The sequence below is a fragment of the Mytilus trossulus genome, chromosome 1 (genome assembly GCF_036588685.1).
Source record: "Mytilus trossulus isolate FHL-02 chromosome 1, PNRI_Mtr1.1.1.hap1, whole genome shotgun sequence".
Classification (NCBI taxonomy): Eukaryota; Metazoa; Mollusca; class Bivalvia; order Mytilida; family Mytilidae; genus Mytilus; species Mytilus trossulus.
Window position 1 is genome coordinate 74557265 of NC_086373.1, and position 24204 is coordinate 74581468.

At 33.3% G+C, this 24204-nt stretch overlaps 1 protein-coding gene across 1 annotated transcript; it reads left to right on the top strand.

Moving 5' to 3' along the window:
* The first annotated feature begins 90 nt into the window (after window positions 1-90).
* LOC134685042 (palmitoyl-protein thioesterase 1-like) lies at window positions 91-24132 on the top strand. The gene is made up of 10 exons (XM_063544414.1): window positions 91-209; window positions 11609-11718; window positions 12879-13006; window positions 15193-15263; window positions 18773-18860; window positions 19162-19176; window positions 20444-20534; window positions 21980-22078; window positions 22543-22614; window positions 23180-24132. The coding sequence occupies exons 1-10, from the start codon at window positions 110-112 to the stop codon at window positions 23303-23305; spliced, it is 900 nt and encodes a 299-aa protein (XP_063400484.1). The 5' UTR covers window positions 91-109; the 3' UTR covers window positions 23306-24132.
* Window positions 24133-24204: the final 72 nt, after the last annotated feature.

Here is a 24204-nt window from a genome sequence, read left to right on the forward strand (position 1 = left end):
GTAACAATCAAATCTGATAACTTTTTATTTATCTTCGTTAGTTTAAAATGAATAGTTATCTAAATTGAAAGTAGATATTCTCCCTATACTTCTCATGTGATTGGACAAGATGGCAGACGACGGAAGACTAACTTTGGTCTCTTTAGTGGTGTTTTTGACATTGTCAAGTGCCCTGGGCCAGACACCAGTGGTTCTTTGGCATGGCATGGGTAAATTTTGCATATTTCACATATAATGCAATAAAAAATAATAACAAATTATGCAAAACAACATTGCACAAGATATGAAGGTACTTTGTTAGGGGAGGTTTGGTAGAAATGCAGGTTGACATCAGAATCGGACTTCTCTTGAACTGAATTTTAATGTTTGTATTGTTATGCGTTTACTTTTCTACATTGGTTAGAGGTATAGGGGGAGGGTTGAGATCTCACAAACATGTTTAACCCCGCCGCATTTTTGCGCCTGTCCCAAGTCAGGAGCCTTTGTTAGTCTTGTATTATTTTAATTTTAGTTTCTTGTGTACAATTTTGAAATTAGTATGGCGTTCATTATTACTGAACTAGTATATATTTGTTTAGGGGCCAGCTGAAGGACGCCTCCGGGTGCGGGAATTTCTCGCTACATTGAAGACCTGTTGGTGACCTTCTGCTGTTGTGTTTTTTTATTTGGTCAGGTTGTTGTCTCTTTGACACATTCCCCATTTCCATTCTCAATTTTATGTATTGGTTTCTTTCACGTGTTTGTACTTTTTGATATATGGACCATAATTTGCTATTGGGCTCGTTTCCTATAACTATAGAAAAGTGATAAAATTGTGAATTACTGAAAGAAAAGTTGTAACTACATCTAAAGATGCCATTATTTTGATCAACATTCAAGTGTATGCTACTTTTCCCTAGAAAAAAAAATTGAAATATACAAATTTCAAAGATTCTACAACTGTATTTTTGTGTCGTTTCTCGCGTTACTTTTTGCGTCCGAAGAGCATAACGCTGACTGATTTATAGATAATCGTCACCGGCAAATTCGTAACATTTGCTTTCAAATAACAAAGAACATTGACCAATAAGAATAGTCAGAAGAAAATCCTGAGAACTATAAGTATTTATGTAGCAGATGTAAGAACAGTGGCGTGACTTTTGTGTCCGATTTCCTAACGCAAATTTTAGATGATGTAATCTGCTTTGTTGTAATAGAATTCTTAAAAACAATATGGAAATATGAACTCTCGCGAGATGTTCAAACAGGTAAATCAGAGATGATTTACATTCTTGTTTTGATCTTCGTAATAATTAAGTAAGAAAATGACGTTATCGTTATGCATTACATTTCACACGAAACAGAAGTCCAGTTATTTATTAAAATTGTTTTTGTCCTTAAGTTCTAATCATTTCCGGTCATATGTGAAACATGTGACTAACATGTGATCACGCCATTACGGCCGGATGTACGAAATACTAGGTCTGAACATTGTTTTTGTTTCAACGGGATGTTAGCAAACATAATCTGTAGACTTGTTTCGTCTTGTTTAAAAGAGGAAAATACAATTTTCAAAGAGAATGCGCCGGGGGTCTATTATTTTTCCTATGTGCATAATGTTAAATACGATCTTGTGTGAAAATAAATGCCCAATGACCTGATGAAATCGATTTCAGATTTGACCGACGTTTAAACACACTACGTTTTCCAATAACGATGTAAAGGGTCCTTGGAAAATTCAATTGAAATTACGTCTCTTATCATGGTGCCTATGTTCGTTGGATTGATTTTGCTTCAGCAGTAAATATGACTGGATATTTTAGGTGAATAAAGATAATGAAATGAAAAATGCATGTTAATATACCGTTACACTTGGAATGTACAAAGTTGGTAACTTTGTCACAATTTATAATTATTTTTTTCTATTCATGTTCTGCAAACACTTTTCAGAAACGCAATAAACTTGTCAAAGGAAAAGAAACCAAAGGCCAAATACCAAATTATGGTCCATATGTGTTTTTGTGTTTTGAATTAGATACTGTAAAGCAACTTATCACTGTGAGCAATTTATTTTTTTGTAACTTTCTCAAGAAGAAAAATTAAAGTGACTATAAATTGCCGCAACAATTTAAAACTTTTCGCAGATGATGTGTTTTTGTATTTCATAATAATTAGGTCTTTCCACTTTTCGTGGAAAGACCTTTTGTTTTTCTTCTGATTATTTTTTTTTTCTTCTGCCGTCTGAGATGCTTTTTTGTTTTACAACATATCAAATGGATGTTTGGCCAATGATGTTGTTCAGTAATGGAGATTTCAAAACTCACCCTGTGTGACCGAACACTTGATCTTATAGGAGTTATCTCCCTGCGTCCCCTTTTTAGCTCACCGGGCCCAAAGGGCCAAGTGAGCTTTTCTCATCACTTGGCGTCCGGCATCCGGCGTCTGTCGTCTGTCGTCCGTTGTCCTGCGTCTGTCGTCTGTCGTTAACTTTTACAAAAATCTTCTCCTCTGAAACTACCGGGCCAAATTAAACCAAACTTGGCCACAATCATCATTGATATATCTAGTTTAAAATTTGTGTTTTGTTACCCGGCCAACCAACCAAGATGGCCGCCATGGCTAAAAATAGAACATAGGGGTAAAATGCAGTTTTTGGCTTATAACTCAAAAACCAAAGCATTTCATTTGCATTTAGAGCAAATCTGACAAGGGGTAAAAATTTTTTTAGACTGAAGTGATCAGAAGACATCTGATGGGAGTTATTTCCCTTTGAAAATTTAAAATAAACGATATGTTGTGGTAATTCATACGGTAAAAGTTGTAGAGGCCTACAGTCTTTTTATATGAAGTCCTTGGTCCATATAAAGGAAATTGAGGTCAAGGTCAAAGGTCAAGGTCATGTTAAAAATTTTGAATTTTGCTTGTTATCGTTATTAAAAAAAAACTGTATCAGTTAATGAGATGATATGTTTGCAAAATCACTGTTTACAATAAGGCGCAACTTTAACTTATTCAGTCGAAGTGTTTTGTGTTACCCTTATAGGAGTTTTCTCCCCTTATGTATTTGAAATCATTATTTCTCCACAACCATACATGTGATTGACTTAGGACCTTCTAATTTGAGTTCACTGACCCATGACATTGAAATTGAGGTCAAGGTCAAAGGTCAAGGTCATGTTTTAAATTTTGAATTTTGCTTGTTATCGTTATTCAAAAGAAACTGTTACAGTTAATGATATGATGTGTTTGCCAAATTACTGGTTACAATAAGGCGCAACTTCAACCTTTTTCAGTTAAAGTGTTTTGGTTAAACCTTTTAGGAGTTTTCTCCCCTTTTGTATTTGAAATCGATATTTCTCTACAACCATACAAGTGATTTGACCTGGGGTCTTTTGATTTGAGATCAATGACCTTGAAATTGAGGTCAAGATCAAAGGTCAACTTGACATTCTAGATTTTGACCTTTGCTTTAAATTTGTTTTTATTCATTATAAAACATTTAAGTCTTCTGCATATATACCTATTAATCTTTTTTTTTTTTGTATCAGTTGAGGTACCAAATTACATCAACAAGGAGTGACCCTTTCTAACATTTTTTTAAAAATTTCATTCTAATTATCGAGGTGGAAAGACCTTCAATTGTTCTCTGAAGATTTGGTTTTTAATTAGTACTATGTTTGCTTTTTTAATGGAAATTGTGATGTCACAATGATTTTATAGCTATAAATACGTTACCATCATAAATTCTGAGTGTAACCCCAATTGCGTCATAGGTCAGATGGAAAATCCCAACTAAAAATAAACGTATTCTCACTGGTCCGGACATATACCCCTGTTTGCCCATATTCTTCCATTCAATTTCCATCTGCGACATCGGTCACACGTGCACATCAAACAGATTCAACAGAGAAGTGTTTAGTTTTTTGAATAGCTTAATTGCTTTTCATATATATTGTGTATTTTATTGGAAATATATTCCCTTGTTTTGTTTAAATTTCTAAACAAATTATTTGTGTTTTTTTGACTAAAGTAAAATTTATTATGGACTTTAATTTGAATAGTCCGTATGTAAGTATTCCTGGTTCGGACTATCTCTTAGATGGGTCACTACCTTTAAGCCCCCCCAAACTACCAGTACATTGACCGGAGTTTCGACAACGGTGTCTGGTAATGCTACCTATCCGACCCTTTCACAAGGTTCGGCCATGCATTTTGGGGGGGTACCTACGTCAACTTCGGTGACTCATACTTTATCTAGGTCTGTTAATTCAGCGGGTACTATTAGTTCTGTCCCAGGTACAGCTATGGGCTTGAACTTGCCAGGTTCTAGACCCCCATTATCCTATTGTGGGTATATGCTTCCCAACACGGGCACACAACCTTTACCCTCATGGTCTCAGCCACCTTGGCCACAGTCTTACCCTTATGGTGGGTTTATGCCAAACCAACCTGGTTTTTGGCCTTATAGGGACAATTTCTATGGTCCCCCTTCTGGGGTAGCTACTGCACCACCTTTAGCTCCTGCTCTACCCGTAGCAGTATCTTTGACTTCTGCAGTAGCTCCTTCTACCACCGTACCTGACTCTCAAGCTTCTAGTTCTTCACATGGTACTCAGGTTTCTGATCATGCATCACCTTTGGATGGTTTACAGAAGTTACTTTAAGACTTTGGTGAGTCTTTCAAGGCAGAATTCCAAACTCTATCCAGTCGTATGACTCTACTGGAAAATAGAGTTTCTTCTCATCAACCTTCTCCAGCTAAGTCTGTAGAATGTGATGAGAGGGAGGATGACGAGCTTTCTGTTTCCCCTGGGAGTCATGAAAGGGCTTTCCTCACTGATGAGGATGTTGAAAGTTCTTCTTCTCCCAAGGTATCGAAGACGGCCCCTGAGCCTTCTTCTAAGTCAGCTCAACAACCTCCCACCAAGGAGACTGAGGATCCTCCTTCCTTGAAGGATCTTAGGGATAAGGTGTATACCTTGATGAGGGATGAAGCACATATCCCTTTTGCCTCTCCTTCCAAGCCGAAGAAACCTTCTTCAACTTTTGAAGCTTCCTGTGGTATTTCTCAGGATACTGTGACTTCTCACAATTCTTTTCCTGAATCTGGCCATACGGCTTTTGCTTTACAATTTATTAATGAAGGTATCGCTAATTCTGCTAGTGAAAAGGTTGCTAATAACAATATCTCAGGATTTGGAATGTCATCCTTTTCTGATCAGGTTAAGTACAAGGATTTTGATATCTTTGATTCTTCACTGGGTAGACTTGTTCCCAGTTGTGACAAATCTATGTCATCTTTATTGGGAAAAAAAGCCAGTAGATGGTCTTCGTCTCACTCAACCTGTTTGGTCAAAGACTGAGAATCTCCTTCGTAGTGCTTCTCAAGTTCTTGGCACAGCCGAACATTTTCTAGCTGCAACCGGACATTTGCTTAACAGCGAAGATTCGGTTGTTCCAGCAGAAGTACGATCCTTCTTACTTCAACTGGATAAAGCTTTAGGTTCATCTCAGTTGCTTTTAATAGGTTCTATTGCTAATTGCACCCTATCTAAAAGAGCAGAGTTTCTTGAAAACATTTCTATCGCTGAGCCTTTGAAAGATTCTTTACTGAAATCTCCACTCTCTGACAAGATGTTTGGTTTACCCTTACAGCGGGTTCAAGAGGAACTCAGCAAAAACCCTCCTCCAGTCAAAGTTAGTGTACAAGTTACTTATGGCAAGAGGTCGGTTAATACTACATCTAGTTCTAATAGTACTTCTGCTTCAGGTGGTCCTCCTTCTTCTGCTAAGAAAAGGAAGAATAACTACGGCAAACCGCAGAACAAACCCAATAACTCAGGAAAAAGCTCAGGTAAGCCTTCTGGTGGTTTTAAGGGTTCCAAGAAACCTGGGTCTAGTACCTAGGTTCTTGCCCCCTCGTACGTTATTGACAGCTTCCCCAGGGGAAAATTTACAACAAGTTCCTCAAAAATCAATACCAGTAGGGGGGAGGTTAAGTTTTTTCCTAAATCAGTGGAAGAAAATTACCTCAGACTGTTATGTGCTGTCAATAATTCGAGGGGGATTAACACTTCAGTTCAAGAACCCACCTCCTCTGTCTGCAGTTCCAATAAGTTTGTCTCATACACAAGACCCAGTCAAGTGTCAACTTCTATCAGTAGAAGTGGACACTATGTTACAAAAAGCTGCAATAGAGGAGGTGTCGATCTTAACTCTGTCTCCGGGATTTTATTCCCGTCTTTTTCTGGTTCCAAAGAAGACTGGAGGAATGAGGCCAGTCATAGACCTATCTATTCTGAACAAATTTCTTATTGTTCCCCACTTCAAAATGGAAACAAACAGATCCATCAGGGCTTCAATCCTTCCAGGAATGTGGACTACTTCTCTGGATCTTTCAGACGCCTATTTCCACATTCCCATTTCCAAAACTTACAGGAAATACCTTCGCTTCGTTTGGAACAACAAAGTTTTCCAGTTCAAGGCTCTCCCTTTTGGCCTGTCTACAGCCCCTTTGGCTTTTACCAAAATCATGCAGGCAACTATAGCTCACCTACATTCCCTGTCTATTCAGATTCATTCCTATCTGGACGATTCCCTTCTCAAGGAATTTTGCCCAATCAAATTGAGGGTTCAGACAGATTTGGTCATCAATTGTTTTCTGTCCCTAGGCTTCCTTATCTCTTGGAAAAAGTCAGAGATAATTCCGTCTCAAGACTTTGTTTTCCTGGGAGAACATTTCCTAACCAGTGTAGGCCTAGTCCTACCACCAGAGGAGAAATTTACAAAACTATGTCAGAAAATACATTTATTCCTGACGGTTCAATCAGTCACAGCACGTCAATTCTTGCAACTTCTGGGTCTATTGAACTCTCTGGCAGATGTAATTCCATTGGGACGACTTCACATTCGTCCGCTTCAGTTTTATCTGCACAAGTTATGGATTGCAGCTTCACAAGAATGGGAAGCATTGATTCCAATCACTCAGCCTTTATTTCCACACCTTCAATGGTGGTTAGTACGGGAAAATGTAATGAGGGGCCTATGTCTGTCCCCTCAAGTTCCCAGTCTAACATTATTCACAGATGCCTCCACCCTCGGTTGGGGAGCATATCTGGAGGGGCTTACAATCTCGGGAGTCTGGAGTCCAGATCTTTTGGAAGAGCATATCAATGTATTGGAAATGAAAGCAGTTCTGTTTGCACTGAATCATTTCCAAATGTCTCTAAAGAATCAGTCTGTCATTCTGGCCACGGACAACACAACAGTTGTAGCTTATCTCAAGAATCAGGGAGGAACTCATTCACCTTCTCTTTATCAGATAGCCAGAGACATTCTCCTTCTGTGTTTTCAACTCCAGGTTCATCTAGTGGTGAGACATATTGCGGGGCACCTCAATATTCTAGCCGACACTCTATCCAGATCTCTTGCTCCAGTAAACACGAAGTGGGAACTACTTCAAGTAGTTTTCAAAGCTGTGACTCTTCATTGGGGGTCACCTCAGATAGATCTGTTTGCGACCAGTCTCAATCACAAACTTCTAACATTTGTGTCTCCGGTTCCAGATCCAAAATCTTTTGCAGTAGACGCAATGAGCCTATCTTGGAAAGGAATGTTCGGGTACGCCTTCCCTCCTTTCAGGTTTCTCTCCCCAGTACTTCAGAAAATAGCAGGGGAAAATTGCAAGATCATAGTTATTGCTCCAGCTTGGCCAAAACAGTCTTGGTTTCCAGACCTTCTGCGCCTATCATGTGCTTGTCCTCTAGTTCTACCTCTGAGACCAGACCTTCTGTCTCAAATCAAGGGCAAGGTTCTTTATCAAAATCCAGAAAAACTTCATCTACACGCCTGGCTTCTCTCAGGGTTAGCCTCAGAAAGAGAGTTTTTTCTGAAGGAGCAACCAAGCATCTCACAAAGTCTGTCAGAGACTCCACTAGCATTGTCTATGATGCAAAATGGTCAATCTTCTCAGATTGGTGTAGTGAGCGGGAAATTGATCCTTTCCAAGTCACTGTACAACAATTAGCAGACTTTCTAGTTTTTCTTTTTGAATCCAAAGGATTATGTCCCTCTACTATTAAGGGATATAGATCAGCTATCTCAAGAACTATTCATATTTCTGGTGGCCCAGATTTTGGAATCAATGAACATATTTCTCTTTTGGTTCGTAGTTTTAGTCTTGAAAGACCAAGACAAAAAACTTTAGTTCCTAAGTGGGACCTTGGACTAGTTTTATCCTTTTTAAAACTTCCTCCTTTTGAACCAGCAGAAACAATAGATTTAAGGTTTCTTTCCTATAAATGCTGTTTTCTTTTAGCTTTGGCTCCTGGACGGAGAAGGAGTGAAATCCATGCCTTCTCTATTTCTGATGCTTGCCTTCGATTTAACAGGGATAAATCTTCTGTTACTCTTTTAACGGATCCTGCTTTTTTGGCAAAGAATCAGATTCCAGATAAGGGTGCAGAACCAGTTGTGATTCCTGCACTCCCTAGCGATTCCATTTCTGTACTTTTATGTCCAGTAAGAATCCTTTCTATTTATCTGGAAAGAACGTGTAGTTTACGTTCTGTTTCTAACTCAAGACTCTTTATTCCTATTAAAAAAGGAATCTCAGATCTTTCTGTTAAAACTATTTCTACTTGGATATGCAAATGCATATCTTTAGCTTATGGTTCTTCTAAGGCAGAACTTTTAAATAGTTTTAATGTTAAAGCTCATGATGTTAGGGGTATCTCTACATCCTGGGCTCTGTTTAACAGTGCATCTTTAGAAGAGGTACTGTCTGCAGGTTTCTGGAGAAATGAGAACTCTTTTATATCTCACTACCTCCAATCTATGGCTACTTTTGCCGAGAGTTTATACTCTCTTGGACCTATAGTTTCAGCACAAAGATTGAACTTTCCTCCTGTTTCTTCTGTTACAGGGGATTCAGCTTTACGTTAGATTCTGTTACTCAGAATTTATGATGGTAACGTATTTATAGCTATAAGATATTCAAATTTTAAAGTAAATTTGGATTTTATTAGATAAATACTTACCATCATAAATTATAGGTCCCACCCACCTCCCCTTCATCCCCTTTCCTTATGTTTTCTGTCTTGAGGAAATTGAATGGAAGAATATGGGCAAACAGGGGTATATGTCCGGACCAGTGAGAATACGTTTATTTTTAGTTGGGATTTTCCATCTGACCTATGACGCAATTGGGGTTACACTCAGAATTTATGATGGTAAGTATTTATCTAATAAAATCCAAATTTACTTTAAAATTTGAATAATTTGTGATAGAAGATAAACCTGAAATACAAGGATGAATCTTTCCTGGTCTAATAGTCTTAGTGTCATCCAGCACACATTTGTGAATCACAAAATTAAATTTGCAGTGAATAAGATTTGAAAGAGCTTAAACTCAAAATAAAGTATCCACAAAAAAAAGTTGGTTTATGCATGTTATAGCTAGTATTTAACCACAAACACAAGTAACAATAAACAATAGTAACAATAAACAAAAGTAACAATAAACAATAGTAACAATAAACAAAAGTAACAATAAACAAAAGTAACAATAAACAATAGTAACAATAAACAAAAGTAACAATAAACAATAGTAACAATAAACAAAAGTAACAATAAAAAATAGTAACAATAAAAAAAAGTAACAATAAACAATAGTAACAACAAACTTGTAACTATTCTAGATCCTTTACCAATCAGTATTTAAAAAAGAAGATGTGGTATGATGTGCCAATGAGACAACTATCCACAAAAAAAACAAAATGACACAAACATTAACAACTTCAGGTCACCGTACGGCCTTCAACAATGAGCAAAGCCCATATCGCATAGTCAGCTATAAAAGGCCCTGATGAGACAATGTAAAACAATTCAAACGAGAAAACTAAAGGCCTTATTTATGTAAAAAAAATGAACGAAAAACAAATATGTAACACATAAACAAACGACAACCACTGAATTACAGGCTCCTGACTTGGGACAGGCACATACATAAATAATGTGGCGGGGTTAAACATGTTAGCGGGAGCACTGTTTGAAGAAACGTCCTGAAATACATGGGTATTTAATCAATTGCCAAACATTTGAATTTATAAATTTTTAAAATCATATATTTATATCAGTGTCAAACAGAAAAAAAAGTAAACAGTCTTCACAATAAACTGTTAAATCTACAGGCTCAGATCTCAATTTTTGAAAATATTTAGTTAGATTCTGTTGGCCTGTAGATATGATATTTGGATTGTCATAATTCCAGTTACGGTTATCAGTTTCACACCAGTGAATAATGTTCAGCAAAGTAAGATCTACAAAAAAGTTAATGAGGTCATAGTTGTCAATTGACCCCTCAAGGAGTTATTGTCCTTTAAGGACAATTTTACACTATTTGTTCATCAAGTTTGCTAACATTTAAAAATTATCTCCTCTGAAACTACTGGGCCAATTACCTTCTTAACTTGAACTAAATGTTCGTTAGAGTATCTTGTTTATAAACTGTATTCAAAGCTTTGATCCATTGACAAACATGGCCATCATGGCTAAAAATAGAACATCAGGGTCAAATTCATTTTTTTTGCTTATATCTCCAAACTAAAGCTTTTAGAGCAAATGTGACAGGGGGTAAAATTGTCCAATTCGTCTAGATCTATCAGCCCTGAAATTATCAGATGAATCAAACAACCCATTGTTGGGTTGATGCCACTGAATTGGTAGGTTTAACAAAATTGTGCAGTTTTTTGTTATTATCTTGAATATTATTGTAGATAGATATAAATTGTAAGCAGTAATAATGTTCAGCAAAGTAAAATCTACAAAATAGTATATATAATCAAAATTGTCAATTGACCCCTTAAGGAGTTATTGCTCTTTAAAGACAGTTTTGCACAATTTGTTCATCAAGTTTGCTAACTTTTAAAAATCTTCTCCTCTGAAATACAAGTGAGCAATGCAAGCTCTTGAGAGCCTCTTATTAAAGCAATGAACTGAAACTTTTCACTAATTGATAGTTTTAAAGAAATCAATTCCAACTCCAATATGAAAATGTTTGCATTTTATCTGAGAATGGGCAAAGCCTTTTAGATCTTATTTAATAATAGTTTAGACACATAGGTTCCTGGGAGAAAATTTCAAAAACAAAATGTTCTGCTTTCCCCTGACACCGTTTGATAGTATGGTCTTAAGGAAAGAGGAAAGTCTGTCATAAGGGGACAATAAATGGCTGATCTGTGGATAGCAATATATCTTGCACTTAAAAAACATCCTTGTAGATTTTGAAAAATCGCAGGCTAATGTCGCTAAAAGACCACATTCGCACCAGCACAGAGAGGGATTTATATAAGTTTCAATAACTTGTTTCCAAATCCACTATAATAAATATGTTTAAACTAAACAATAGTTATTAGTCTGAGTGAGTGAGTGATCCCCACAGACATGATGATGAAGTTGATGTATATATGCACTTTTTAATGATGAGTTACTGTTTCAAGTGATGCTTGTTTGATAATTCCTAAGCATAAAATTTTTAAATAATTACATTTTCTTACTTCACTATAAAATCAATATTTTATGATTTGTTTTGTCAAAACAGAATTTTGATATTTTTCCTATTATGTTTCAGGTGACAGTTGTTGTAACCCACTTAGCATGGGATCAATCAAAGGTCTGATAGAAAAACAAGTGTCCAAAGTATATGTTAAGTCCTTGGAGATTGGTGATAATATTGAAGAGGTAATATATAGTTTTTATTATTTCAAGGGTTTGAATATCTTCTTGCTTCAATCCACTGCACCAACATATATATATATATATATACATTTTCACATACCTCAGGAGCCAGAGGGGAAATGGGGGTTCCAGGTTGGTTTTTTTTACGTTCAATGCATTTGAATTAGGACAATTAGTTGATCCCCCCCCCCCCTTTATCCTAGGGTGGGAACCCACCTTTTAAAAATGGCTGGATTTACCCTTGTACCTGTTGATATCTTGGAAGTGTTTATTACGAAATTTTCTTGGTGATTTGTTCAAGCATTAACAGAACAATTAAATTGCTAAATATATGTTTATTTGTTGTTTTTAAGCTAACATCTTATTACAGTAAAAACATACTGGTATAAGATGATCTTTTTTATCAGAAAATAAACTATATTGTCAAGACAATTTATAGTTTGATATATTGTATAGACAGTACCACCGTCTTAATCGAGAATTGTACTGATCACATCAATCAGGCAATAAAGTTGAGTATGCAGTAAGACTGGTATCATTATTCATCAAAACTACATATAATTTTGGCTTCATATACTGTTAGTATCGGTAGTATACTTTAGGTGTATGGTCATCTGCAACGATAACAATATTGTCAATCTCTATATTTTGTTGTTCTCTTTTCCTATTTGTTTCTCTGCTGTATAGTTGGTAAATATTCACACAACCACAGTGTTATATGTTGACCTTTATCTGTATTTTGGTTGCTGTCTCATTGACCTTTCCTCCACCACTGATCTTGACTGTTGAAACATAAATGTTCCCAGCAATAACATATCATGTATACTTGTATTAACAAATGTCGGTAGACAGATTTTCAAGCAATTTGAATTTAAGTGAAAACAGGCATTTTTCACTGCTATTAGGTTCATTTTATACATTTAGAGATTTATTTTCATTGACAAGTGCACATGTTTAGGCTCAGAACTTTTTGTATGTCAATTAACATCCTGACTTATACTTAAATAAATTTTCATTTTTTGCAGAGTAATGGTTTGCATTTTAGTCTGTGAAATATCTTTTATTTATTGAATATCGTATTTTTCACAAAATGAGAAATTTAGTTTTTAGCACACTTCGTTTGAATTCATGTGTAAAGTAATACTATAACTATTACATTACAGGACACTGTAAATGGCTTCTTCCTGAATTGCAATACACAAATTAGTATGGTATGTGAAATGCTGGCTAAAGACCCAAAACTGCAGAATGGTTATAATGCCATTGGATTTTCACAGGGAGGACAGTTTTTGTAAGCAATATATCAAATATGCAGTGAACTGGTTGGCATTCTAGCTTGGGAAATATATATGTTTTATTATAAGTTGAAATTTAGCTTTGAACTAGCTTTCAATCACTTTGAAAGTTCTGTTAGATCAGTACTTTATGTCTTCTTCTGCCTTTTTGGTAGTTATATTTGTTCTTAGTTCCTGCTGAGTCAAACCCTTTCAAGCTGAAAAAATACACAATTTTAGTATACATAATGTACATAAAAGAACTCTTTAAGACATCAACACATTTACTTAGTTCTGGCCTGACTTAACAGTGCAATTTTCTTAAGTAATATATAGGTCATTCATGATAAATGATGTCAGATGAATCTTCCAGAATCATAAGTAGTGGCTATTTTTGTAGAGGAAAGTAAAAAGGTGAAGGTCAGAAATGGGCAATTAGAAAACCATGCTTCCAAACCTCAGTTTTGACTTTCCAGCTGAATATAAGGGTTTAGATATTTGTGTAGACTGAATAATTCAGAATTAGGTGATCATTTTCTTAAATGGTTTTGCAAATTGCTTCAGGCCATACTTTCTTTCTGCACTATATGACTCCTCTTGCATTGTAATAGTGAAGAAATTTTGAAATAGTTCAGCTCCTATTTTATTAATGACCCAATAACATGTCCACAATATGCAATGCATGGATAAATGACTGATGAATATCTGAAGTTGTACAACATTCCTAGATTTCACAGCATATGGTAATGTTTACTATTCTACTTTTGAATCAGTGGAAACTTAAAAGTCAATATTATATTCACTACATTGTATTTCATATAATTACAGAGAATTTAAAGCACACATCAATCCATTTAAATATCTTCTTATCAATGCAACAGAAAAAGAAATACTTAAAAAAATGTCTAACTAATAGAATTTATTTGATTTTTTTGATAAAAATCTTTCTAAAATAGAAAATCAATGATATTAATTGAAGCAGGTAATGAAATCTTGCTTGTTTTATAATGTTAGTATCTGATCAGTTATTAATGCAATTTAACAGTGCAAGTAATTGATATTAATTATGCAGATCACTGAATTCTAAAGAAAAAAAAACACCAACAGGTTACAGAATTTATTCCCTAGAAGGAATATACCATTTTAAGAGATATCGTGTACATAAATACGAAATTTTTCAATAGCCTAGGTTGCAAGACAATGAAAACAAAACTTTATAGATAAGTTGCATCCTTTTCTGAATTTTAGTAAATTTCATCAGGAACACTCTAAGCCAAATTATGTAATAATCAATATTTATGTTTGCAGGATGTTAAAAATTTATGGGATTGACTTAAAGCAAAGTTATAAATTATGACTTCCGTCTTTATAAAAATCATTACTGTATATATAGATTTTTCTTATTTTATGATTTTGTCCTACACATTGTTTGTTCTAATGATTGATTATGTCATTTATTTGACTATATATAACGCATGAGACAACACTTGTTATGCTGTATAATGTCTGATTAAATGTTATGTTACATACCAGGTTCTTCAATCCATAGCAGACCAATTTCACAGTTCCCATGTGTTTTCTGTAACCAATATTTTATTTTTAACTTATTAGGATTATACATTTTCAGAACTCCAATAGTTGAAGACTTTTCAATGTAGAATTAAGAATACTTTTAAAGATACCTCTAAATACCATCCAATACTGAAAATAAGTTAATTACAAAGTTGATACATCTAATTTTACATCAAGAAATGCTTTGACCAACTTGCATGAAATTTTTGTGAATTTTGTTTTACGTGAGCTCCTTTTTGATTCTTATATATTTTAGATTTATGTTTCAGAGTTATTGGGTTTTATTCATAAAAAGAGGGTGTTTTTCCAATTTTTGGACAGTAACTTTAAAAAAACACCAATATTCAAGAAACCTTTGTAAATTGTTTACATCTATTGATAATGTTATCTCATCCGAAATTTTTGAATTTTACACATTTCTCCAGAACTGAACAAAATGACTTTAGTCAACAGCTTGGCAGTGATGATTTGTAACATGTGAGACACCTCTTCCTGTTTTCTGCTACTGAACTATGAGTGGGGATATATATGCTCAGCACAACCTATGGCTATGTATTCTTGTTTAGATATAAAGTAGAGGTCCAAAGATAAATTTTATTTAAATATATACATGATAATAACTTCATTGTAGGAGAGCAGTTGCCCAGAGATGTCCCAGTCCACCTATGATTAACTTGATCTCTGTTGGAGGACAACACCAAGGTAATGACAGCCATTTTACATTTAATTGTATTCTTAATGTTGCATTCCAATATATCTTTGTATGCTTAAAAATAATCTGTTACCATTGCAATTGTTATGCTTGGCTTCATTCCACAAGTTCGATGCAGCTCTTCTCCATCAAAAACTTACTGAATGCAGACCATGCTTAATCTGTAATTTTTGAAGTTCACTTTAATCAACTACAAAGAACTTTTCTGACCACTTGGCATTTGTTATATGTCACAGACTTTTCGGAAACTCTTGAGCCAATTATTACCAATGTTTAAAAGAGGGACAAAAGATACCAAAGAGACAGTCAAACTCATAAATCTAAAATAAACTGACAACGCCATGGCTAAAGATAAAAAAGATAAACAGACAAACAATAGTACACATGACACAACATAGAAAACTAAAGAATAAACACCACCAACCCCACCAGGTCCCCCAGAAGGGTAAGCAGATCTTTAAGATGGACCTCAACAAACTTATTGATTTGTGTGTATCCAAATTCCAATATTCAATATATGCTGTGGGGGCAGACATGGTCTCTGAGTAACTGAAACTCAATAAATCTTTTAAAATCACTGGTCCTAATTTATTATGAAATGGTAGAGATGATCCTATTATGATTTTCCACAAAACATCAGATTTTTCTTCTTATTTTTTACCTTAAATCTTATTTGTTATGAAGCAGAACTACTTTAACCAACAAACTCAAATTGTTTTAGGTTTTATATAAAACAGAAAACTTTATTCTTTGTATAGAATAACAATTTAGATTAAGCTGTTCATATGCCGCCCCCCCCCCCCCCCCCCCCCCCCCCACTTTTGTGGTAAAAATTTGGTTGATTATCAAGGGAATCACTGAAGCATGTCGGGAGTGGGCCCCTCTTTATGCTGTTAGTGGGCCTCCCCTTACACTTTTTTTTTGATCCGCCCACTGCTTGAAATTTGTGATCAGGCTTCATGTGAACAAATTGATCGACAATGTGATGGGTTCTCAGATTTTTCAGTCCTTAAAGTCCGTTTTACCAAATATTTACCATAATAACCATGTATGAAATTTATGGAACATTTTTCTTTGGCTTCATTTAGAAGCTTCCTAGAATATCTTATATTTTATCTTGAGAACGTGCTATACTGTCTAATGCAGTTTCACATCCATTGTTCACCAATTTCCTGAAGACTTAATACTTGAAGTTTTTTGGTTTATTGATGAGCAGTGCCTCACAGTTCTACTTTGTATTTTTTGTTTCTCTAGATAAATACTCCTTTAATGACTTTGAGTTTTATACAATCTTGATGACAGAACACTTCTATAATGGATTTCCAGACACCAATTATTTGTTCAATAACATTTTATTGGAGATAAATGTTTGACAAAAAGCAATCTTTTCTAGTAATTAACCACTTGAGAATTCTCAGCAAGATATATGTCTTGAATAGATTTTTTGTAGTCTGTTATTACAATGCATATGTTTTTGTCTTCTGTAATTCAGATTCTTTCATTATATTTTACTGTAGCTGTTTCTTTCAGTTAAAAAAGAGAAAACGAACTTGCAATTTGACAGTTTCATCAATTCTAGTAATAATTGTTATTTTTAGCAAAATAATTCTTGGCTACGTTGCTGAATTTTATTATGTTGCCGACAGATTAAAAAAAAAATTGTGTCAATTTTGAATGATAGCATTTAGATTTTTTTCCTTATTCTGCTTTTATATTATTGTGTTCCATTATGGCATTAATGTTTGTATAAGTCAGGTAATTTGTTTTCTATTTTGAATGGTTTCATATTTTGTTTTACTAGAACAGTTTATTGCTCGGTTACGAGTTTTGATCATTGTTAAAGGTGGTTTTATTTTTGTGACCTATTCTTTATCACAATTAACTACCTAGTATATACTGTTCCTTATAAACTGTTCCCTACCCAATATATACTGTTCCTTATCAAGTGTTCCCTATGCATTATATACTGTTCCTTTTTGATTGATCTCTACCCACTATATAGGGAAAATGAGAATGGGAATTGGGAATGTGTCTAAGAGACAACAACCGTATCAAAGAGCAGAAAACAGCCCAAGGCCACTAATGGGTCTTCAACACAGCAGGGAAGTCCAGCACCAACATAGATTATCATTTATTAACTGTTTTCTACTCATTATAAAATGTTTCTTAATAACTGTTTCCACATTAGTATATATACTATTCCTCATCCAGTATCTACTGGTCTAAATTAACAATTTGCAACTAGTCATTAAGCTACTATCAATCAATCAATCCTTATTAACAGCTAGTTGATCCATGACTATTTCTTTTTAATAAAAATAAATATATCTTACCGAAAAATTTTATGCAAAATTTTATGCGTGACAGTGTTTGGTTTTTGGTTAAGGGGTTTATTGTTTTAACAATTTCATGGCAATCAATTTTAATGAAAGAAGTACAAGATATCTTCATGCATGCACAATACTTTTGCAAGCTAATGGAGCTGAACAAATCTTTATTCCAAGTATCAATAGTCTGTATTGATCAGCTTTTGACATGCTATTTATAATTTTTAAATATAGTTCAAACAGTGTATGTTATAATTTTTCCATATTCAAGATTGAATCAAGATTATACATTATCTTTGAAATATTTACTGTTAGATTCAAAAGAAAAGATCATTATTAAACAACAACAAAAAACAAATTAAATATAATAGTGGCAAAACTCAATTTGATATGTGATATTAGGAAACAGAATTTGATAATAATGATGGCTCTTACAAATAAAAATAAAACTGGAGTTTTTTTTTAATATAAACTATTAGTCCTATATGTTAAGCAAAGAACAATCAATCAATCATATTCATTATTTGAAAAGTTACCATGGGATCTGATGTGTTGAAAAAATAAAACAAAAATTTGCAGAAATTTGAGGCTTGAACATTTTCCATAGCCAACTGATAATAGCCTACCAATGAAATTAGGAAAATGAAATAAACATGTCATCTTTTTTCTTATAAATGTAAACAAATTATAAAATTTGGAAAAAATATCACCAACTTGAAACCTGTTTTTTTTTATGGAAACAATATATAACCCTTTAAAACCTCATATTTCCAAATACTGGTACTATAAATTTCATCAGTACTAAAATATTCATTGAGACACAAATATTATTTGAGTTGCATAACTGTATAGTTTTATTTGATAGTGATGATTTGAAAGTCTGACATGATATACAAAAGCGTCATGATATTATTGGGAAAAGAAATAAAATATTGTATAAATCAGACAGTTGTTCTTGATCTCAATCTATAGGTTTATTTAAATAGAAGATTAAGTCAATATTTCAAAAGTGTAATAAATCAGTCTAGAAATCCAAAAATGGATTGTCTGTCCTCTTCTATGTAATTACAACATATAAATGTTGTCTGTTATCTCTCTAAATACAGACATTTAAAGTTGACATTAAGAGCCTTAGGTCAGGGTTACTAACCAGAATTCTTCTTTTGTTGTAGGTGTGTATGGATTTCCTCGATGCCCTGGCGGTAATTCAACCTTGTGTGATGAGGTCAGGAGACTACTCAATCTTGGAGCTTATATTGAGTATGTGTTTTTTTTTTATATTATTTCATGCAAATAAAAAACAATGGAAAAACAGCAACGAACAATGTGCAATTAGATACAATTAGATTTTTTTCACTAAAAGTTTACTATTACAGACACCACATGTTATTTGTTTTCATAATAATATAATGCATATTTTTGTGAAGAAAAAAATATCTTATTCTGTTTCACAAAATTTCATAGATCTTTAAAGGTAAAAAAACATGCACTATTTGTTTATAATTTATTTCCTTATAAATTTCAAAACTGTTTACTTTACTTATCTTTTTCTTTATTTCAGTGCAATTCAGGATAGGTAAGTTTTCAGAATTGAACATATTCAATATGTTGTAGACAGCTTTTTTATCTGTCCAATTAGATATCATAGATTGAGGTGAATACATGCATGTCATGACCAGTGGCGGATCCAGAGGGGGGGTTCCGGGGGTGCGCACCCCCCCTTTATTTTTGCCGATCAATGCATTTGTATCGGGACATATGTTTTGCACCCCCCCCTTTGCCCTGGGTTAGCACCCCCCTTTCAAAAATTCCTGCATCCGCCCCTGATGACAACATTACTAATAAGTCTGATTCCCATTGTCAGTTCTGGGATGCAGGAATTCTGTTTATACATCAATATGTGAATCAAACATATTAAAGAACATAGTAATCTTAATTCAGATGATGCTTTTGAGAAAGTGAAATTCCACATCTTTAAAATTATAAATGAAAGGAATGTAGAGATTATGGGGAGATCTGTTTGCGCCAAATATGCGTCCTTTTGCACCACAACTTTTTTTCTCCAATGCTACGTTTGCGCCACATGTTTTAAAATTACATGGTATCATTTGCGCCAAAAAAAAACCATACAATTGCGCCAATTAGAAAAAAAATGACTTTCCTACTCCTTTATTCGGACTTGAATGTTTCTTTTTCTAAAACATATCTTCTTCTTACTGCTGCTGCATGGGTACTTCCTAATTTAATGTATGTAGTAGCTTGTAACTTCACTTTATTGTCAAAAAACACAATCATTAAAGTATGAAATGCTTAAAACAGTTCATAATAATTCCTAATAATAATAAATCCCATAATTATGGTGGGAACAAAACACTGTGTCATCAACATATGTGGCTAAAAATTAATCAGCAAAAGCTTCTATTTTCTTCTCTATTGACATCTTTATTATATATATTCATCAAACAAATAAGTTTTATTCTCTCTCTGTACATTGACTGTCTAATGCATTTTAAATCATTTTATTCAGATGCTCATCTTCATTGTGAAATATCTCCAAACATATGATACTTTTTAAGCAAAAAATAAGAATACATATATATCAATCATTTATACTTATGATAGATATGTGTACAGGTAAATTGGCGCAAATGAGTTCTGAATATTGGCGCAATTGAAACATTTGGAAAACAAAATTTGGCGCAAATGATACCCCTGAAAAACAGTAATTGGTGCAAAAGGACTTCTGCCGAGATTATTTAGATACATTTTTTTTCCACAGAAAATATAACAGTCCTTCCCTTCAGCAATATAGATATTTAAAAGCTGATATACATGTTTTACAGGTTGGTTCAGGCTGAGTATTGGCATGACCCAATGAATGAGGATGAGTACAAGCAGAAAAGTGTTTTCTTAGCAGATATTAACCAAGAAAATGTAATATATTTAGAATTATAGATAATTAATAATTTTATATATTGTTGTGAACAAAAGCATGAAGACTTTACACCATTTTACCTTAAAACAATATCTCAACAAATTTATCGTTTTATACTACTATGTACTGATACTAGTTACTTTAGGGCTAACAACAAATAGGTGAATTTTAATGTTTTCAATTGTGTACACAGCATTGGCTGTTTTGATCAAACTGCAGATTTAGTATTCTTAAGACAAAAAAATAATAATCTGATGTCAGTGAATTAACAATTTATTGAATGAAATATTTTAAATCAATTTCCTATTATAGATTTTGTAATTATATGTCATTAATAATTAATTTTTATAAACTAAAATTATCCAGGAAATGTTTGGTTTATTATTACAATCAGGAAGGATGCTCACAGTATTAAAACCATGATGATAGAAATGTTAATGTATTCAAAACCAAATGAACCCACAATAAGTTATATTATTGTATAGCTAATATTTCCAACGGAAAGTAACCAAATGTAGTGTGCAATAAAATCTTAAAAATTCATGACGTCATCAACGACAAAATCTTAGTTTAAACTTATTTTTACTTCAAATATTATATTGCTATACAATAAAAGGGTTATTGCATGAATATTGGGAATATTGTCCCTCCTAGAACATATAATGCACTCGCAAGCTCGTGCAATTTAAAATTCTACTCGGGACAATATTTCCCAATATTGATGCAATAACCCTTTAATATTTGTCCAAACTAAAGGCAATACATTAATGAAAACCAACTCAATCCACAATAAATTATTATATTTTCCTAGAGTCAATTGATAAGACTCATAACCTTACATTTTAGCCCAAACATGAATATATTAGTTTTTGTCTTTGCATGGATGAAAGCATAGTTTATTGTTCTTTGTGTTTAGAGAAAAGTGAAATTAATTGTCTCATTGACAATTATATGGCATCTTATTTTTGATCTTTGAGCTATTGACACCCAAATCTGTAATCTTTTTCCCCTTCCTGTCATTTTCCATAAGTGAAAAGGCTTGAACATTGTCTGTTGAACCCAAACTAAATGGGATTCTTTCCTTTCTCCCATATTTTCCATTGGTAAAAGTGTTGTTATAATAATTGTAGAGAAAACTCAAGATTTTACCCAATTAGCATTTGTTTTGTACACTTTGACTGGCTGACAGACAGACAACAGCAATGACAGATGCTGCTAAAAATATTTTTGGGAGCCTAGATATATTGTATTAATGTTTTATATTGAGTATTGAAACCCCCATTCCGACTTGGGTCACACACTCACCCTTTTGTGTAAAGGAATTTAGCCTATTAAATACGTTCAACATCACATAGGGGTATCTGTGACTTATAAACAGTTACTATTATTTCTCAGTATTTACGGTATTCAAATCAGTGTATAACTCACTATTTTACTTTGACAGAAAATGAATGCTACCTACAAAACCAATTTGATGAAAGTGAAGAATATTGCTCTTGTTAAGTTCTTGGATGATGGTATGGTACAACCCAGAGACAGTGAGGTAAGACAAACTTTTATACTCTTACAAATACTGTGCCAGGAAGGGATTCAGTTATGTATGGGCTGAATAATATCTTATATTTCAGGAGGAGACAACTATTATTAGGAAATTGACTATGAAATATGGACGAATAAAAGTACCTGAGAAAAAATAACAAATTTAATCAAAAGAATCAAAAGTTCACTGAATTTTGTGTAACAAATAGTGTTAAATTCACCATATTATAATTCCTTTAATTGAATTATGGCGGTTCAGCACACTATCTGTTTGACTATATTCAATTATATAAAGGAGCATAATATAACTTTCAAAACACAACAAAACAATCCTCCACTTTTGGGTTGTGTTTTTTCCCCGGCTCAATTTAATGAAGCCTGGATAATAAGGGATTTAGCTCTAGATTGTACCTATATTCATACATGTACTTGCAGTAATAATCAAATAATTTCATTGTTATCTTTTAGTGGTTTGGTTTCTACAACCCAGGACAAGCAAAGACTGTATACAACCTAACACAGTCAAAGTTATACACACAGGTAAATTTATTATTGCTTTGAAATCATGATGGATCAATGCCTAGTTCACTATTTTATGTCTCAAGAGTCAAAGGCACCCACATTTTAGTAGAATTCAGAATCCTTTTCATTTATTATCTATGTTAGATGATTTAAGGAAGACAGTTTGGCCAGTATGGAGCTTTCACTTATTCATGTTTAAATCAAAAGTAGATAATTATCTTTTTTTATGCCCCATTTATTATGCCTCGTTAATGGGATTATGGTTACTGGTCTGTGTGTATCTCTGTTCGTCTCTCCATTGGTTCATTTGTCCATCCTTTCGTCCATCTCTCCCGCTTCCAGTTAAAGTTTTTGGTTGAGGGAGTTTTGATGACGTTGAAGTCCAATCAACTTGAAACTTAAAAAACATGTTCCCTTCAATATGATCTTTCTAATTTAAATGCCAAATTCAAGATTTTATTCCATTTTCACCTTCCATTGAACATCAATAAATGAAAGTGCAGATGGGACATCCATGTACTTGGAGCACATTCTTGTTTCTATTTTATTATTAAAGTGATTTGGTAATTATTATTATTCATAGGATTTGCTTGGTCTGAAACAGATGAATGAAGCTGGACGTCTCCATTTCTTAGCTAGTCCTGGCGATCATCTCCAATTTACAGAGGAATGGTTTATCAGCAATATTGTCAACAAATTCCTCAAATAGAACTTTACAAGGACCTGATGCAAACAAAACATGATTGCAATTCTTCTAAAATTTACTTTTTAATTTTTTGTATTAAATTATGGATCAATTTGAAATACTCAATAAGTTTGTTATTATATTATTGTTAGAATTAACAGAAATTATTCATATCACATACAAACTTTTATTAAAATAAAAGAATGATGCAACAAAAGTTACTTTATATGTCAGGTGAAAAGAGATAAACAGTTATTTTGAAAACCAACACATATTGCTTTATGTTGATCAGTTGTATAATTCTCCACAATTTCTTAATTGTTCTAAGTTTTCCTTGTAAATATTTATTATACTTAAACATTGTTGCTTCAAATAGATGTGCAGTATTATTTTATTTTTAAATTCCTGTTTCACTTATTAAAAAATCTAGTATATGAATCACTTGAATAAAAAAATTGTCTCCCTTTTATTTCTTAAAATTTATATATTATTTTGTATATTTAAGAAATTTTCTTCAAACTTTCATATTTGTATAATACTTTATCAATATATGTGAAGAAATATATTTTTCTTGTATTGTAATGATTGCAGGGTACAAATGAGTTCTTTTTCAAGCAGTTACATCAATTATAATGAATATGAAAGTTATTGTTCTAATAATAGACAAAATAAACGGGTAGATTTTTTACTACAAAATGAATTGTTAAATCAATAGAATCAGTAATGTGAACAAGAGTCTTATGTATGATTGTAATTTTTGTAATTTATACTTTGTCTCTACTGTTATATCAATTTTCTATAATTTGTTTTGTAAGACTTTAATTTATATAAAATAAAATTAACATTCCATATTTCAGGTTTTTTATCAAAAGCAAAAATGAATCTTATTTAGCCTTATTTGCTTTGCTACAACGGAAATACAT

Coding starts and splice junctions, on each gene's coding strand:
- LOC134685042 (XM_063544414.1), top strand. CDS start 110: ATGGCAGACGACGGAAGACTAACTTTGGTCTCTTTAGTGGTGTTTTTG. Junction 11,719..12,878: donor TTGGTGATAATATTGAAGAG/GTAATATATAGT, acceptor ATTACATTACAG/GACACTGTAAATGGCTTCTT. Junction 22,615..23,179: donor AGTCAAAGTTATACACACAG/GTAAATTTATTA, acceptor TATTATTCATAG/GATTTGCTTGGTCTGAAACA.